The sequence below is a fragment of the Dendrobates tinctorius genome, unplaced genomic scaffold (assembly GCF_039654945.1).
Source record: "Dendrobates tinctorius isolate UK_male_01 unplaced genomic scaffold, ASM3965494v1 ptg000231l, whole genome shotgun sequence".
Taxonomy (NCBI): domain Eukaryota; kingdom Metazoa; phylum Chordata; class Amphibia; order Anura; family Dendrobatidae; genus Dendrobates; species Dendrobates tinctorius.
This window is the reverse complement of record NW_027361898.1, coordinates 22,755,193-22,775,191: the sequence shown is the minus strand read 5'-3', so window position 1 is coordinate 22,775,191 and position 19,999 is coordinate 22,755,193. Positions and strand designations below refer to the sequence as shown.

Below are 19,999 nucleotides of genomic sequence, written 5' to 3'. Positions count from 1 at the left end.
AACAATATGGCAATTCTTATTCTTCAAGTAATAACATCCATTATATATCATATACAATATTCCCTCATGTTACTATTAAATAACCCCCCAGATATTATATACAGATGTTATATGATGGTGCTCTGCACTGTGCCTATAACACTGCGGTGTGCGTTATAATGTACATTGTATCTAGAAACGGACAAATCAGGATTTAAAAGATTTTTGGAACATCAGCGGTGTTATGGCATACTTTTCTGACAAACATGCAGTGGTTCTTGAAAATTTGTGAAACCTTCAGAATTTTCCATATTTCTACAGGAATTTGACCTAAAACGACATCCGTTCTAAAAGTAGATATAGAGCCAAATCAAATAGATGAATCAAAAATGTAAAACTGTTCAATTCCTGAAATGATGAAAAAGATCCAATATCATGTCTGTGAGTGGAAAAAGTAATGAACCTTTAGAATTAGGAGATAATTTGAAGGTGAATTTAGAGTCACTTGTTTTCAATGAATGGGATGACAATCAGGTGTGAGCGGGCGGACTGTTTTATAATATGCAAGATCATAAAGGAACCCAAGGTAACCTTTAAGCAACTAAAGTCCTCGCTCATATTATCTAATGTTAATATGAAGGAGTGCACCATCAGGAGTACACTGAACAACAACTGTGTGCCTGATATGATTTCATGGAGAAAGCCACTGCAGTCCAAAAGGAAAATTGCTGCCTGTCTGCAATTTATTAAAGATCACCTACCCAAGCCCGAAGGTTACTGGAACATTTTTTTGTGTGGATGGATGAGACCAAAACTGGTCTTTTTTGTTTAAATGAAAAGTGTTATTTTGGAGACTGAAAAACATCACATTACAGAATGAAAATCTCATAACATCTATGAAACACAATGATGGAGTATCAAGGTTTGGGCCTGTTTTGCTGTATCTGGGCCAGGACCGATTGCCATCATAAATGGAATAATGAATTCTGCCATTTATCAGCAGATTCTAAAGGAAAATGTCAGGACATCTGCCCATGAGCTGCCCATCTGCCCATTAACTGAATCCCAAGAGAATGTTGGACATGCAGCAAGATAACCGCCCGAAGTACACAAGTCGTTCTATGACAGAAAGAAGAATACATTTACAGTTTTGGAATGGCCAAGTCACATCCTGACCTTAACCCTGTAGAAATCTTGTGCAAGAACCTGAAATGAGCAGTTCATAAGAAGAAACCAACAACATAACGGAGGTGAGCCTGATCTCTAGGCCTAATATTGAGTTCTTACCAAACACAACATCTGCAACGAGTTTGTATGTTCTCCCCGTGCTTACATGGGTTTCCCCCGAATTCTCCGGTTTCCTCCCAATCTCCCAAGACATACAGATAGGGAATATAGCTTGTGAGCCCCATGGAGACAGTGAAGGTGATGCCTGTACAGCGCTATGGACTATGATGGACTATATAAGTAAAATAAATACTTCCTGTTTATTACAACAGCCACAACATGGCCATAAGCAGCAATAGATTGGATCTGAATCATTTACTTGTATAGAAGAGTTCTTTGGTCATTTCTCTTTTTACTGTGATCGCTGGTATACCGATGCAGAATCATCTTAAACCATGCTCTGAGCATTGCTTAAGGGGCATGCCATAGCTTTGTGACACTGGGGTCATCATGATGACCTTGGGTTGCCATGGCAACGATCAAGCCCTTGCGATGATGTCACGGGGGCGTCGATCTGAAGGAAGAGGGAGCCCCCTTCCTCTCCCTGCCTCCTAAATATTGCCATGGTTCTTGATCGTGGCATTTAGGAGGTTAAACAGTCAGGGGCAGTGCTGGCACCATCCATGCTGTTACTGCTGAAGCTAGGCCACTAACAGTGCCAAACTCCTGCTGTGATCGGGTGAGAGGTGCTGATATTTCAGCACCTCATGAGTGGTCATGCTGTGATCAGTCAGATTCACTGATCGATCACAGCACTCTGAGTGCGGGGACAGACGGCATGGGTCCCCGCACCTCTTCCCGTGCCGCTCAGCTGTCAGTGACAGCTGTCTGAACTGTTACTGCGTGTTTACACGCAGTGACAGTTTAAAGTCATGACGGATATAGCACGTCATGATGTGGGAACTGACACTTGCCCATGATGGACTATGTCCGTCATTGGTCGTAAACTTGTTTAAAGAGTAACATAAGTCAATAGTACACATGAAAATAATAATATATTTTTATCAGAGAAATCTGCTTCTTCCTCCTCCTGGATTGATTGTCAGTCTCAATCTATTGTTAAAATCTGTAATCTGTAACATATGTCTTCTGTGAATACAGACTTTCACATTGCTGAGATAGGTGACATTTGGTGCTCATAGTACTCTAAGGAGAAGAGGGAGGAGGAGGAAGACGGAGCTAGAGGCAGACACAGACATTCTGCTGCACATTCTCCTGAACCAGCAGTTACACTTTGACCACTTCATAAACTGAATCTTTAAAGGAACTCTCCTGCAAAAAGTAATGCACTGAGTTATACTAAGTACAGGACCTGAGGGGGCGCTGTGATTCTGTTGAAATCATGGGAGATTTCAACTATCCAGACATTTGTTGGGAATCTCTCTCAGGCAAAACTAACAGGTCAAGGAAATTCTTATCCTCTCTTGCTGACAACTTTATCTTCCAAAAGGTAGGGGAGAAAACAAGGGGAACTGCTACCTTGGATTTAATCCTTATAAACAGGGAGGAAATGGTTGAGGAGATAAAAGTGGCTGGGACCCTAGGAGGTAGCGACCATGCTATTTTAGAATTTTGGATAACTAGAGGAGGAAGACCTGTGAAGACTCAGACGTCAAGGTTAGATTTCAGAAAGGCAGATTTTAAGGAATTCAGAAACAGAATTGGAGGGATCCAATGTCTGGATATCCTTAAGGACAAAAATGTCCAGGAAGGATGGGAAATCTTGAAAAATGAAATTCTCAAAGCACAATCGTTAACAATTCCGAAAAGAGGGAAGAATAGGAAGCATTTAAGGAAACTAGGATGGATGAACACAGAACTTAAGCACATGCTAAAAAGGAAGAAAGAAATGTTTATAAAATGGAAAGAGGGAGGCATAGGCATATCTAAAGAAGAATATAATGCTGTCTGCAGAAATTGCAGGGCACAAATCTGATTATCTAAAGCTGACAATGAATTGAGGCTTGCAAGAGACGTCAAAAGCAATAAAGAGTTCTGGAGATATGTCAAAAGTAAAGGAAAAGTCAAAGATGCTATAGGATTTCTACAGGATGAAAATGATGAAATGGTAAGACAGGATGTTGAGAAGGCCGAACTTTTAAATTCCTATTTTGCATCTGTTTTCTCTCAGAAAGGAAATGTAACATCAACTGATCTTCACTGTCCTATTAAGGGAATAGAAGAATCCAGGATATTTATAAACAGAAATAGAGTGAGGAAACACTTAGCTAACCTAAATGAATTCAAGTCTCCAGGTCCAGATGAATTACATCCCAGAGTACTGAAGGAGATAGCAGAATACATTTTTGAACCCCTCTCCATAATCTTTGAAAATTCTTGGAGAACAGGAGAAGTCCCAGAAGACTGGAGAAGAGCAAATGTTGTTCTTATCTTCAAAAAGGGGAAGAAGGTGGACCCAGGCAACTATAGGCTAGTGAGTCTGACTTCTATACCAGGAACGATCTTTGAACAAATTATTAAACAACATGTATGTCAGTACCTGGATAAGAATGAAGTGATTAAACAGAGTCAGCATGGGTTTGTAACTAATAAGTCATGCCAGACTAACTTAATTTCCTTCTATGACAGAATCACTGATTGGGTGGATCAGGGAAATGCTGTAGATATATCTTGAGTTCAGCAAAGCATTTGACAGAGTATCTCACACAATCCTTATTGAAAAAGTGACTAAGTATGGAATGGACAAGGCAACTGTTAGGTGGATTCATAACTGGCTTAGTGATCGGACCCAAAGAGTGGTCGTAAATGGCTGCACATCCAGTTGGAAGAATGTCTCAAGTGGGGTACCACAGGGCTCTGTCCTGGGCCCTGTATTGTTCAACATCTTTATTCACGATTTAGATGAAGGAATTGAGGGTAAACTGATTAAATTTGCTGATGACACAAAGCTAGGAGGGAGATTTAACTATGAGCAACTCTGTACACCTTGCATGACGAAATCAGTGTCTGTACAGCCTTGGAGACCGGGCTCCAGATCATGCACTAAAGCTGGGAATGAGCCTGAACTCTCTGCTCAATCTCCCAGTTCTTCTCCTCACGTCCACACACATTGCCCTCCTCACACGAACTCTCCAATCTTCCTTCCTGGCCCCCAGAGAGTAGCTCCTCCCCCAGTTTTGGTTCAGAGCTCCCTCTGCTGACCTGGAATGGAAACTGTGTTGTGTGTTGTGGTTGACTGCTAGAGAGATCCTTTACTGCTTCCAAGCATGACATCACACTCCCTAGGAGGAAGGCAATGCCACTGTGGTGACCATACTCCTGGGGGCGCCACACATGCACTAAGCCTTATCAGCATGCGCAAGAGACAGACGTACCCTGACGAAAACGCAGTAAAATAAAACGCTCCACAAACTAAGCAAAAAGAAACACATAAAAAATAAGCAAAAGCTGCTTTTTGGAAGCAGCTTAAACGCAGCTTAAAATTGGCATAAAAAAGCGCAGCAAAAACACAACATGTGAACATAGCCTTATAGCTCACTTAACTGCCCCAATGTCTGGAAGAAAGCGGCTGCAGGGAGAATAGAACTTCTTTTTCTCCCAGTAGCCACTGTTCCTGTAAACCAGCCTAACATGATTAAAACTATATTTACTTGCAGATTACAATTATGTTAGGTGACAGGTTCCTTTTAAATACCAGATGCCCCATAAAAAAAAAGAATAAGTGAAGATACAAGTTTTTTCTATGGTTCTGCATTTCACCTTACGATCTGGGCAGGAAGGGCGAGTGATGTGTCCCTATGTACATTTGTTGGAACTGGAAGGAAAGGTCTTCGCAACTTGGAAGATGTCAGTATCAGCTAGAAATAATCTCTTATAAGGAAAGTCATTTCCAAATACTCATCTAAGGGCGTGAAATAAATTCAACAACTGCCTTTTTCCAGCCCGTCTCACAACCTCCCGTGACCTTCCCCACCTATTCCCCTTCCTTCCTACAATTATGTTCAAGGGATGTCTGAGCAGCTACGAGGGAGAGTGGATTTTGATTGACGGTTCTCCCTCTGTTTATTTTCACTGCTTTTGGCAGTCTATGTTTTCCAAATATCTGCCTACAGATATGTCAGCCGCTGGGCAGTACGATCAGCACAGAGCTAAGCTAGCCGTTCATATACAGTTTTGGTTTCCTCGGCTGTAATGCGATTGTTTATTACAATTATACAATATTATACAGTGATAATGAAGGCGAGGAAGATAAAAAAACATGGCTTCTGCACCCAGGCTGAGATGTACAGAGGCACGATACTGCAATTATAGAAAGCTATTGCTCACACAAGTTCTCTATCTGCCTTACAGGACAGAAATATGTGGCTGCTCCACCGGACGACTTATTCTATAACTTTCTCTAAAATACAACATTGCAGAAGCATTATGAAGCGGCACCAGGATCGCTTATGGCTTCAGAAAGCATGCTAACCATGGTATAATGGCTCAACAGTCTTTTAACCCCTTCACGACCGGAGGTACTTTCGTTTTTGCATTTTCGTTTTTCGCTCTCCTTCTTCCCAGAGCCATAACTTTTTTATTTTTCGGTCAATACGGCCATGTAAGGGCTTGTTTTTTTGTGGGACAAGTTGTACTTTTGAACGAAACCATTTGTTTAACATATCGTGTACTGGAAAAAAAAATTCCAAGTACAGTGAAATTGCAAAAAAGTGCAATCCCACACTTGTTTTTTGTTTGGCTTTTTTGCTAGGTTCACTAAATGGTAAAATTGACCTGCCATTATGATTCTCCAGGCCATTACAAGTTCATAGACATCAAACATGTCTAGGGTTCTTTTTTATTTTAAGTGGTGAAAAAAAGATCCAAAATTTTAGTAAAAAAAAAAAATGGCGCCATTTCTGTGATCTAGGAATGGGTGAGGGCTTATTTTTTTTGCACATCGAGCTGCCGTTTTTATTGACCATTTTCCGCTTTGGTGCAGATACGATCTTTAGATCGCCCATTATTGTATTTTTTTGCAATGTCGCGGCAACCAAAAAAAAAATGTAATTCTGGCGTTTTGAATTTTTTTGTCGTTACACCATTTAGTGATCAAGTTAATCTTTTTTTATATTGATAGATCAGGCGATTCTGAATGCAGTGATACCAAATATGTGTAGATTTGATTTTTTTTATTGTTTTATTTTGACCACGGGGCGGCGCCCATAGCAGTCTGGCAATGACAACCAAAGAGGTCTGCTGGGAAACCTCTGGTTGTCATGCCGACCCATCGGTCATGTGACTGTGTCACGATGAGCGGGATTTACAACGCACTTCTGGTAAGCGCGAGTTAAATGCCGTTGTCACAAATTGACACCTGCATTTAACTATTTAACAGCTGCAGGTGGATCACGATTCCCCCCGCAGCTGTTGCGGGCACATGTTGGGTGCTCCGGAGCCCGCACCAAACAGCGGGAGTCTAACATCGGCGTACTATTACGCCCAACGTCGGAAAGGGGTTAAGGCCATGTTCTCGCAATGAGGTTTTTTTATGCTGCATATTTTTTACTGCATAAAAAGCGTCTTACACTTCCAGCAGCATGGCTGGGATTTACAGAAATCTCCTGCCCACTGGGCTTCTTTTTTACTCAGTGTAAACTGACCTGCGGTGCGTGTTTCAGATCTGTAACATATAAATTTCACTTGTGGATTTGCTGAGTTTTCTGTGCAGATTGTCCCCATATACTTACATTAGATGCGGAAAATCTGCAGGTAAAAATGCACATGTGCTTTTAGTGCATTTCTGTGGTGGAAACACATCAAAAATGTATTTAATCCGCAGCTAAGTACATCAATAAAGTTTTATTGAACCCAAATACCAGTATCAAAAACAAAGCAACTTTATTTAAAGCATGACATATCAACAAGAGACAAAAACCTAAGCGTCAAAAAAATGTATGTTAAAAAAACACACACACAAAAAAACAAATTTATACAATAGGTGTAGGAATCCTGCAGTTTTCAGAAACTTACCTAAAGCTCATTGTGGGAATGTAGCCTAAGGTGTAGGTTTTTTCTGCACATCTTCAGTAATCTAATATTTAGAAGCATCTGTGGACTTGTCCTCACTTTCAAGCTGAACCTCCCAATGTTCTCAAGGCTCGGTGCCAAGGTTGGGTTACTGCTGTCCATCAATGTGTAGATCACCAACTCATTGTCTCGCCTGACGTCTCCTCCCTACATATCAACTTTAATTTCCCGTTTCTGCTCCTTTCCTGTGTTTACGGATTAGGAGCACACTTTTCACCCCATGCTCTGCTTCGCTATTTTATCATAGTCATTGTTCTCACATTCATGGTTTGATGAGACTTAAGGAATCTGTCAGTAGGATCACCCCTCCTAAGCCGTCTATATGGGCATGCAGGTCATAGGAAGCTGAATACAATGATACTTTTATATCTGTGATGCGATATCTTATTCCATAGAAATCCATGGTTTTCTTAATACATAAATGATCTGTTAGGCTCTCTGGGCCGGACATAGATCTCCATGAGACGCCGCCTCCAGAGCTTATTATAAATGAAAGGGAGAGTTTTCAGTGTGAGTCATGTAGATCAAGAGAGCAGATTGTCAGTCATTGCATGTCTCACACTGGTGACACCACATTTCATTTAATCTAAGCTCTGGAGGCAGATTCTCAGGGAGATCTTTGTCCCACCCATAGATCTTAACAGCTCATTTACATATTAACAAAAACATGGATTTCTCTGGAATAAGATATCGGATCACAGATATCAAGGGATCATTTTATTCAGCCTCATATTACCTACATTTCATATAGATGGCTTAGAAGGGGTGATCCTACCCACAGATTCCCTTTAAAATAGAGATAACAATGAATTGAAGGTAAAAATAGAAGTATTTGTTTTTTAAAATGTCCATTCATCTAATAATCAGTTCCATAAGGCTAGGTTCACATTGCGTTTAACCAGCCCATTCAACGCATAGCATTGACGGGCTGCGTTAACGGTATAGCATAACGCAATCGTGTTATGCCATCCCCGCTAGCGTAGATAATTCATCTGCTGTAGGCCGCGTCCGAGGCTCCGTCACTGAATGATGGCACATCGCGAACGCATGCCGCTTTATGGGGTCAATGGCAGCGTTAACGGACTGCGTTACACCGCGTTATGACGCGGTGTAACGCAGTCCGTCTAACGGACTGCCTAACGTAATGTGACCCTGGCCTAAAGGCCCTTTTACATTTAGCGATGCACCAGTGATCCGACCAGCGATCCGACCCGGTAAGGATCGCTGGTGCATCGCTAAATGATCGCTAGTGAGCTGTCACACAGGCAGACCTCACAGCGATGCAGCAGCGACGCAGCGCACGATACTCAACTTTCACACACAGCGATTCTGGCGTCCTCCCGCCCGCCTCCACTCGTCGTCACAACAGGAAGCCCCAGCAGGAAGCTGACGACGAGAAATGGAGCCGGACATTCTCGCGCGATCAGCGATGGACAGCGGGGGAGCCGGTCGCAGGTAAGTATCACACATAGCGATATCGCTAGCGCTATCACTATAACGTCACAAAATCGGTGACGTTATAGCGATATCGCTATGTGTAAAACCCCCTTAAGTGTTGCACTGACACGTGTATCAGATAAGATACCGTAACTGACCCTTTTAGGGTGCAGCCTATTTTGGCTTTTCAGGATTCCTGCAGAGATTTAATTTTGTTTTATTTGCCTGTATTCAGAGAACTATTACTTTTTGTTTTAATTTATTTCTATCAATGTAGTTCTATAAAGAGATGTATTTTGCAGGATGAGTTATATCTTTCCAGTGGTACCATTTTTTGGGTACCTGTAACTTATTAACTTACATTCACCAATTCTACCACTGTGCCCCTACCATTCATCGCATACATTACCATTTTACCGTTACTCTTCTCATTACATAGTGAGACGCTGCTTTATCACTTCCCATCAAATGAAACCATATTAGGATACATATCACTCATCCCATGGTCACATGAGTGAGTGGGAGGATGGGGGTTGGGATGAACATATGTATCCAAAAATGGTTTAATTTTATAAAAAGATGATAGAGCTATGGATTTATCAATTGTAACCCTTTTCAATTCCTTTTTTCTTTTTCAAAACACGTTTCTATTCGAGAAACAGAACGAGTACGACCTGTGCTATATGCTGGCTAAAGACAGTGCTAATCCAAACAAACACAACAAAAAACGTTGTTGGACGTATTTCATCATAGGCGAGGAACAGGAGAATCATAAAGTCAGACATGGTCAGACATTGGATCAGAAAGGGTTAAGCTATGTGTTGAAAGTGAATTTATTAGGAAAGGAGAAGCAACTCAGAATGGTCAGTGGTAAAACACGGGGTAGAAAAATGGTCTGTTATCCTGACACCTTCAAGAATGACATCGGAAAGGATCAAGCAATTTAAAGGGACTTGTGAGTACAGAATGACTGTTCAAACCAAGAACAGGCGCTCAGTGCACACGGCGTGGCCGACCATTTATATACACCTTCCAACCTGTTTGTTTTCCTGCCATCTCCGCCTTTCTGTGGCTCTATGTAGCCAGAGCTGTTAATAAAAGCGGGGGATGGAGATACAGGGAAAACAAGCAGGTGGGAAGGTGTATATAAATGATTGGCACTGCCATGAAGCACCGAGTGTCAGGATTTAGTTTGAACAGTCATTCTGTGCTGACAGAGTCCCTTTAAAGAAGCCGTTGGAAATGTAAGCATGGCGAGAACTGGTCTACAGAGTAACCAATGGTTGGACAAATAAATAGATTAAGATTAATTAATTCATTAACTATTTATTTAACCCCTTTCTGACATGTGTCATAATAGTATGTACATGTCGGATTCCCCATGTTTGGTGCGAGCTTCAGCGCTGAGCTCGCACCTTTCTGGGCACATGACAGCTGATCTATACAGGTGGAATTGCGATCCACCCGCAAATGTTGGCTAGTTAAATGCCGCTGTCAATCTCTGACAGCAGCATTTAACTTGCGCTTACAGGAAGCGTGTCGCTAATCCCGCCCATCGGTATCCCCGTCACATGATCATGGGTCACCGATGGGTCGGCATGACAGCAGACCTCTATGGTTGTCATTGCCAGATTGCTATGAGCACTGCCCTGTGGGTGGCGCTCATGGCAAGTGAGCATTTCTGCTACACACAGGCGATCTGATCATCGCCTGTGTGCAGCAGAGGCGATAGAAGTAGTGGAGCTTCCAGTCTACCATGGAGACTATTGAAGCATGCCAATCGCCCCATTCAAAATAAAACAATAAAAAAATCAAATATATACATAGAATCGCCCGATATATCAATATAAAAAAAGAAATAACCCGATCGCTAAACGGAGAAAAAAATTAAAAGTGCCAGAATTACGTTTTTTTTGGTTGCAGCAACATTGCAATAAAATGCAATAATGGGCGATCAAAACATTGTATCTACACCAAAAGTGTATCAATAAAAACATCACCTTGGCGTGCAAAAAATAAGCCCTCACCCAACCTGAGATCACGAAAAATGGAGAGCCTATGGGTCTCTAAAAATGGTGCAATTTTTTTTTTTTTTACAAATTTAGGATTTTTTTTTCATCACTTAAATAAAATGGGAACCCAGACATGTTTGGTGTCTGTGAACTCATAATGACCTGGAGACTCATAATGTCAGGATAGTTTTAGCATTTAGTGAATATGGTAAAAAAAAACAGCCAAAAAACTGTGGAATTGCACTTTTTTTGCAATTTCACAGCACTTTTTCCTGCTTTCCAGTGCACGATATGTTAAAACCAATGGTGTCGTTCAAAAGTACAACTTGTCCTGCAAAAAACAAGCCTTCACATGGCCATATTAACTGAATGGATAAAAAAGTTATGGCTCTGGGAAGAAGGGGAGCGAAAAACGAAAATGAAAAATGGCCCAGGGGCTAAGGGGGTAAATTGATTAATGCTTTTCTAGTTTTTTTTTTATGATTTATTTGAATAAATGTCTGTAAAGTGCTGTGGCATTAATGGTGCTATAGAAGTGAGTAAAATAAATAAATAAACTCTAATTACTTTCCCTGATCACTAATAATAGACAGCAATATTTCTGTATGGTAGTTATTTTTTTACTCTCGGTCTTTCACAGACAGGGAAACAGGCCAATACACATAGTAAACACATTGGCCCTTTGCTATGTCCTTGGGTCCATAATGCTTTTGATGTAGTGGGCACTATTGACCTGGGGTATGAGTTATCGCTGATCCTGGTCATCTCTGCAGGATGTCGTCTACTAGTTACAGATAGCAACCACTGGTGAGATACATACAAGTTATATCCATGTCATCTATATAGTCCTAGTGCTGTGGATGGACATCCGGGATGTAACAGCAGACTAACATTTTGTCAGTGATGACCGTGGCTGTGTCTTCAGTCAGAAGTGTTATTTGGCCAGAAAGGAACCCGGTCTGACTTTTCAAGGGAGATGTTTGATGCCAAAAGCTTCTTAGCAGGAAAGGGTTTGGTTGGCCAACTGACAGGACCGCTGCGCCTTCCGGACACATTTCCCACCATTCCTTTAGAACAAGCTCATCTCATTTTATCGTCAAGGTCTCATTCATGACACTGAGAATATTCTGTCATCTCCATTGCAAATATCACACACTCCAACAATAAGCACAGTAATGTTTAGGAAAATCTAGCATGAGGGTGACAAAACCTACCATGGAAGATCCAAGAGCAGCAACATGAACAGGTCTGCTTCACTCAAATGTCCTCTGTCCCCCTGGAAGGATTTCAGACGTTGTATCTTATGCAAAGACAAAAATCAATAAAAATATGGGAGCAGAATCTGCCACCTACTGGAGACCACAGTACGGACAGAAGCCTTCCTTACCTCTTCCCTGTCTGGCAGCTGCTTCAGAAGCTCATTCAATTTTTCTGAGCTGTATATGTCTCCTCTCCCCAGCTTTATATCTTCTACTATCTCTGCCGCTGATCTACATGGGAAATATGTGTAATTATAACCAGCATTGCATTTTACAGTTATGTTCACATGGCTCTGATATGGATTTCTCATCTGCAGTATATGAAATTATGGAGCAAAATATGAAAAATCCTCAGCAGAAATGTTCTATGTGACAGGTTGAACTTGATGGACCTAGGCCTTGATGGACTTAGGCTTTGATGGACTTAAACCTTCATGGACCTAGGCCTTGATGGACCTAAACCTTGATGGACCTAGGACTTGATGGACTTATGCCTTGATGGACCTAGGCTATGATGGACTTACGCCTTGATGGACCTAGGCCTTGATTGACCTAAGCCTTGATGAACCTAGGTCTTTTTTCAATGTAACTATGAGGTGCCCGACTGGTGGAGCAAAATTTGGAACCTAAAGTGATTCTCCACCCAGAGTCTGAAAATTGACCATATATTTTTCATGTATCATATATTTCTCTTTAGATTTATCACGGTTATTGTAGCTGTCATCTTGAAATAAAGAGGAAAGGAACATTGATTTGAGCAGATGAGGCAGCCAAATGGGCACCAGGTCGGATGATTATTCATGTTAAACATTTTTAACAATTTTTTGTGAGTTTTGTTGTTTATATTCTGCCTCTCCACCGAAGTGGGCTGACCTGGGGAGGAGCTGAGGCGGGACAGGGCGAGAACACACACTCATCAAATTCATTAAATGTGCCAGCATTTTCTTTGAAAGCAATGCTACTCCACTCACTGACTGGAGTAGCATTTCTGACACAATGCACTGAGGCCTACACCACAAAGAAGAGGAGCCGAATTCATTGCGTAACACGCACCTCTTAATTAATGCGGTGCCATGTATTCTGTCAAGATCAGTGTAGCTAGAGCTAGCTGTACGCCAGTCTTGATGAATCGGCACCTATGGCTCATGCTATGCCAGTTTTGACAGAGTACACAGCGCTGAAAATATTAAGAGGCGCACGCTACTTTCTAAATTCAGTGCCTCTTCTAAGTGCTGTACCAAAAATGCTTCTCCAATCAGGGACTGGAGTAACATTTGTGGAGTGGAAAACAACAGCAGATTTCATGAATATCCTGGGGGGCAAAACCATGCCCCAACCCACCCTAGCTCCTCCCAATTTCTCATTACACAAACATTTTACAACTTTTCAAAGCCTTATGTGGAATAAAAGATTTGATGAATCAACCCAATAGTTACTTTTTAGTCCCAGGGTAGAGGGTCTTGATAATATCTATGGAATCCATGGCTGCTTTTTAACTTTTATAGCTCAAGGTTAGTGGCAACAGGGAGCTCTCACACACTTGGCAGAAGATCCCCGGCCATCATTCGGCCATTTTCAGATGGTATTTTCGTAATGCATTTCATATACCGATGCGTGCCGGAGGTGGTATCCATAAATACCGTAAGTATATACAGATGGTGTTGTCAGTGTGGAACTAATACACAGTGCAATGATTTCTTCATTCTACTGCTGAGGTCAGTGTCTGCTCCACTGTCACTGTAAGTTGAAAAACTCTTGGTTGACTTTTCAGAAGAGTATTTGAAGGTTTAGACACAAACATGAAAAAAATTACAGTTACTCTATATAAAAACTCCTGTAAAAATATATTTACACCCAAAATTAATTTATCATAAAAACTTACTGCAAAACTTAGAGGGGATAGCCAGTTTTAAAACATAAATAATACGTAATCCAAAATTCTGATATAATCAATTTTTCAACAATTTTTTGTGTCTATAATACTTATATTAAAATGAGCATCAGAGCACGCTAGGGTTGTAAATCCAAAAGTTAGGAAAGAAAAATTAAAAGAGGTAGGAAGTAACCGACTTTAACGACCTTCTGACAAAAGATGAAGAACAAAAGCAATATGTCCTGCAAGTTGTAAGCAAATGCCGAGCATTATATTCTGACGTTTCAAAAACTACTTTAACAAAAGCTCTAGAATAGATTAGATAACTATGTAAAATTATCAACTCATGTAGGTTAGCGTGCTCTGATGGTTCATCTGTGCTACTGAGCAATTTATTAGCCATTAACAACTTTTCATTGTCTGTAATGGTGGGATCAAAAAACGATAATCCCACCAACTCTGCATTCAAATACCACAAATGGTTCGAAAATTTGGTCAGGGCTATTTCTGCAATGTTGTTGTCACATTCTTTATAGTCTAACAGACTATGCAAAATACCTAAATCTTAAAATACCTCAATTTGGATTTTTTCAAACTTTGAGCGAGGAGCAGCACGGGTTAACGTCGTTTGATCGAGCTCAAATTTTGGCTATCTCAATATCTGGAAAGGGGAATCGTTTTGTGGGGTCCAGACGGACAAAATTCCGACATCGATTTTTTGCGGTCACCCTACTGCACACAATACACAAAGTGATATACATCGCTGGAATCAGGGGCTCTGTCCCTACCTCATGCTACTATCAGATTACATAGCAAAAACCTGGTGACAGATTCCTTTCAAGCAGCTCATTTTAAAATAGTGCAAAACAGACATAAAAGTAGATTGCAAAGATATTTGTTTTACAGTACATCCTGTGTCACTTTAGCACGTTTCACTTAATAGAGAAACCCTTTTAATTTCACTTTTAGATTAAGAGTTTATGTCCTAACCAAGTGGCGATCGAGTTGATCCATACGATTATGGTATAACTATCAAAGCTCTGTCTTACAATGACACATAAATCTTTCTGATCAACATATGGCCAGGTAAAGTTTCATCCTTTGTAAAAAAGCAATATTGGTTCCTATTAAATGACAGCAAGCAGAGATCTTGAAAGCCATGAAGATTTGATGCATAAAGCGTTAGAAACAAAGTAACATTTATTTATACTGTAATTTTCAGGGTTTTTTGTGCTTAAAATAGAATGCCCCTGTAAATATATACATGTTTCAGGGGTCTCATAAAGAGAGATATGTAATAAAATAATGATATTTGCTTAAAATAACTATTAAGAATGTTCCTAGCCATGTGGGAAAGCGGTGTACCAGTGCCAACATTGCTGCTGCATGACATCACCGAAGAGGCATCAGACAGCGAACCCTGCATTAGGGTGTGTGCACACGTTGCGGATTCTGCTGAGGATTTTTCCGTGCAGATTTGTCTAAATCCGCAGGTCAACGTGTGCAGAATCCGCAGCAGAATCCGCAACGTGTGCACACACCCTTACTGCTCATCCTTATTGACCTGGGCCAGAACACCAGAGATTACTTGGTTGTAATTTTCAAATATTTTTACTGTACAGTGTCAGCAAGAATGCAGAACTCTGTGGTCTGACAATGAACCTGATACATTTGAATTCGCACATCTTCTTTACCCCGATTACATGTCTGATGTTGAGTTGCGCCCAAAAAGTAGCAGAAAGTTAAAGGGAATCTGTCACCAAGTTATTGTGGCGCCCCTGAGGGCCTAGTCGTCACAGAGGTATTGCACCTCATCCAGAGGTGTGGTATCCCACCCTCAGGTAAGGAGGGAGCACCACCCAGGTCTCCTAACACTCGCACCCGACACATACTAGTTTAGTCAGGGCATCTGGGTGTACCCTTCGGGAGGATGGCCTCATCCCAGGCTGGCTAGGAAAGGGTGTTGGGGCGTTAGTGGGAAAGATAGGTAGAAGGGGAAGAGCTTAGGAAGTGGAGTGATTGAGGACATCCAATCAGTGACAGTGAGGTGACAGTTAGTGGGAGGAGTTAGTGTGAGGTAAACGGAAGATTGTTCTGGAAAGATCCAGTTAGTCGGTGGCAGGACAGCGGAAGAGCAGGACTGACGTGAGAGGAGTGAGGGTCAGAGAAGCGAGAAACATCTATAAGAAGCTCCTAAGAGAATAGAAGGGGTCCTAGGGGCACGGGTAGTGCGATAAGCCACCCGTGGGGCCCGTATCCTGGAAAGGAAGGATCAGGTTGCAGTAAGGAAGCCAGCCCCTAAGTCTAGTGGAGAATACCAACAAGGCTCAATTAGTAAGCTGGAGGCTGTAGTGACTGTAGTGCGACAGCCAAATCCACAAGCATTCTTCAAAAAGGCAGACGTAGAGATAAAGGACCCCGGGGCCTGACCTACGTCGCTCGGCAAGGTCCGAGGATGCTGGCTTGGGGGGTACTGCTTATGAAGGCGTAGGGCAGGAAAGAAGGGAGAGATCAGCACAGAGACACGGCCTAGAGAGGAGACATAAAGAGAAGTCCTGAAACGGTGTCACCAATTTAACTGAGAGTTGGCTGGACCCCTCCCCTGGAGGACACAGTGCCAAGCGGGTCACCGTGTGCACAGGAATTGTGAGTAAAAAGCCAAAAACTGCACCCAACTGTGTCCTTCGTGTTATTAACATCTCGCTTGCTTTACACCACATTCACCATCACCGTCACCGGGTCAACTGCCCTGGGACACAGCTACAGTATGCCTGTGGAAAGCTTCACCATCTCTGCTACACTAACACCGTCCCAGTGGATCTATATTCCAGCATCGGCTACCGTTGGTGTCACGATTCCCCTTTTCCTATAATTATCCTTTCATCTTCCTCCTCATTGAACATCCATCTTTACTGAACGCCCAGGGCCACGGACCGGGTCGCTGCCACCGTGACACATCCCCCTCTAAAGAACCTGACCGGCCCAGTACCGAGTAACCCCCGGCCCTGCGGGGCGCTCCAACAATACTAGCCAATCTGAGAGAAGCATGTTGTAGAGACAGAGACCCTGATTCCAGTGATGTATCACTTACTGGGCTGCTTGCTGTAGTTTTGATATAATCACAGTTATATCTGCTGCTGATATAGCAGTTCTCTGAATGTTGAGCTGTGTATAACCCCGCCCACATCACTAATTGGCAGAAAGCTGCCAATCAGTGGTGTGGGTGGGGTTATACAGAGCTCATGAATATGGAGGACTACATGGCAGCAGGTTAACTAGTCCTGTAGTGATAATCTCCTGCTGATAATATAGGGATTTTATCAAAACTACACTTAGCAACACAGTAAGTGACACATTGTTGGAATCAGTGTCTATGTCTCTACATTATGCTGCTCTCAGATTAGGTGACAAAAACTTGGTGTAAGATTCCCTTTCAAGGAGTGTAGCAGTTTAATGATTTGTGATATTGTGAATGAATGGAGATACTTTTCTTCTTTGATCACAGACTGAAATTCAGTCTTCTGAGCTGTTGCTCTGAGGCGATGATTTGCTGCAATGTATTGTCCTGACTCTAATTTGCAAAAATGCAGGAAATCAACCACCCTGGTACAAATGAACTACTACTATATAACATAATGACGTGATTTATGCCGTTTGGAACTCCTCACTGTTACCTTTTGAACTGCTTCAGGAAGATGCCAATATTCATGCTTCTCCTGGAATCAAGCAAAAAGACCTGCAAAGCAAATGATCAAACATGAAAGAGATCTCCCATAGAAAGATGTCACACCTGCACAACCTGTCTTCCCGTCATCCCCACATGTCATGTACCAGCCTGCCTGCAGCATCTTCATGTACCAGCCTGTTCTCTAAGAACTCCCATTTCATAACAGCTTTCATGCCAAGAACAACACTTTGCCGCGCAGTACCGTAAACCCCGGCTCCCTATAGCAGCATCAAAACGTTTCTTATCAAAAGAGAAGTCAGAGCGCTGTCCTGAACAATGGGCAGAATAGGGCCCTCATTCCATCTCTACCTGATATAACACACCACCCGCACATTTCACACGGGATCCCTAGCACAGTCATGTTTGGTCACGTGCCAAGATAACTGGCAGCTAGACATTTACATTAAACAAATGCAAAACATTTCCCTTCCCCTAAAATAAATCAGGAGTTGTATGAAGTTAGGAAAATTTGGTGGATTTCTTAAAGAGACAGTGCTATGGTGATTGGGCTGAGCTACAATACCATACACAGTCTATGGCAGGGATCACACATGCAAGAAACTCGGACGAGTCTCGCATCTTAATATCCGGCACTGCCGTCGGCACTTGGGAGCGGAGCGTGTGGCTGTATGTATTGCTATGCAGCCACACGCTCCGCTCCCGTGTGCCGAAGGCAGTGCCGGATATTAAGATGCGAGACTCATCCGAGTTTCTTGCATGTGTGATCCCATCCTATGGACAAGCATGACACTAATTTTGGAATAAAACAATCATGTTTTTCTTTTTTTGCTTTAGCAATTTAAGTCATCTCTTTTTGGGGAAATCTTAGTAACAACTGCTAAGACTGCATCATCGCTCCCACGGGCCATCTTCCCCAAAGGCCTCATGCACATGGCAGTGCCAATTGAACAAGAAGGTGGTTGTACCAAAACTGGGATTATTTAAGTCAGAAACACAAATTTGTGCTTGAACTGCCAAACAGCCTACTACAGGCATTATGCGTGCCATGTGCATGACTCCTAAATCAAAGACAAACATAAAGAAAATGTAAGACAGAAGGGAGCTGGAAAAAGGAATTTCAATTTTAAGGATAAGTCTGTTAATTATTTTTGCATTTATTGGCTTAAAGAGGACCTTTCACCAAATTTTTCATGTTGAACTGGACAAACCATGTACCGTAATAATGGCTGCAAAGCAGAATAAAACATATATTTTTTTTATTTTATTCTCTATTTGGTATCTAATGGGTTAATTTTATTTAAGTCCAAGTGAGTTTTATCAGATATCAGATGAGCAATCATAAGCAGGCAGCAACACGCTGGAGAAAGAGCATGCCCTCGTGCATGAGAAGTAAAGATACAGCCCTGATCTCCTGCATGATTGGAAAGCACTGGTGACTAACACCTTTCAGATGAGGTCCATGTGACGAAGGGGCAGTGCAGCAGAGTTTAGCTGTGTCACATTACAAACCTTTCTATCAGCTTTCCTCCTCTAATAGCACTGTCACCTTTATTCTACTGGCCCTCCCCCGACACTGCCTGTCCATGTCAATAATAACACTTATGTCTCACAGCAACTTGTAATCTCTCAGCAATGAGATTAGAACAGGGTCTCATCACATTTCACACAGGAGTAGTCCAAGATAGGCACATAACTCCTGTGTGAGATGTAATGACAGCCCTGATGTCACTGTAGAGTGGTTGCCTGAGCACAGCAGACATAAGTGTGATTACATCTCACAAACATGAAAACCTGTGTTAAGCTATGATGAAGGCGTCTTGCTGCCTATTTATGATTGGGTGACTCATACAGGGGGCAGAAGTATATATTCCCAATGAAAACTATCTGATAACACCAACTTGGACTTAAAGGGAACCTGTGAGTTGGATCAACCCTCCTAAGCCGTCTATATGAGCATGTAGGTCACAGGTAGCTGGATAAAAGGATACCCTGATATCTGTGATCCTATGTCTTATTCCAGAGAAATTCATGTTTTTCTTATACAGTCATAGCAGAAAGTGTTCCCACCCTTGAAATTGTTTTAGAAAATGAAGTATTTCTCCCAAACAATTCTTGCAATTACACATGTTTTATTATACATGTGTTTATTTCCTTTGTGTGTATTGGAACAACACAAAGAAACAGAGAAAAAAAGCAAATTTACATAATTTCCCACAAAACCACCATAATGGACCAAACAATATTGTTGGCACCTTTCAAAAATCTAAGGTAAACAACTTTTGTTTCAAGCAAGTGATGCTCATTCAAACACACCATGGAAAACAGAAAGACGAGAAGAGAACTGTCTGAGGACTTGAGAACCAAAATAGTTGAACAATATCAACAATATCAAGATTACAAGTCCATCTCCAGAGATCTTGCTGTTTCTTTGGCCATGGTGCGCAACATAATCATGAAGTTTATAACCCATGGCACTGTAGTTAATCTCCCTGGG

General features: G+C 41.8%; 1 protein-coding gene across 1 annotated transcript in view; it reads right to left on the bottom strand.

The window, feature by feature from the left end:
- The window catches only part of LOC141059949 (uncharacterized), an 83,097-nt gene that overhangs the window by 46,431 nt on the left and 16,667 nt on the right, over window positions 1-19,999 (bottom strand). The window contains exons 3-5 of the mRNA XM_073556185.1: window positions 17,492-17,553; window positions 12,073-12,175; window positions 11,900-11,985 (exon numbers count right to left, since the gene is read on the bottom strand). Of these exons, the coding sequence (XP_073412286.1) occupies window positions 11,900-11,985; window positions 12,073-12,175; window positions 17,492-17,553 (251 nt within the window). The remainder of the gene's footprint in view (window positions 1-11,899; window positions 11,986-12,072; window positions 12,176-17,491; window positions 17,554-19,999) is intronic.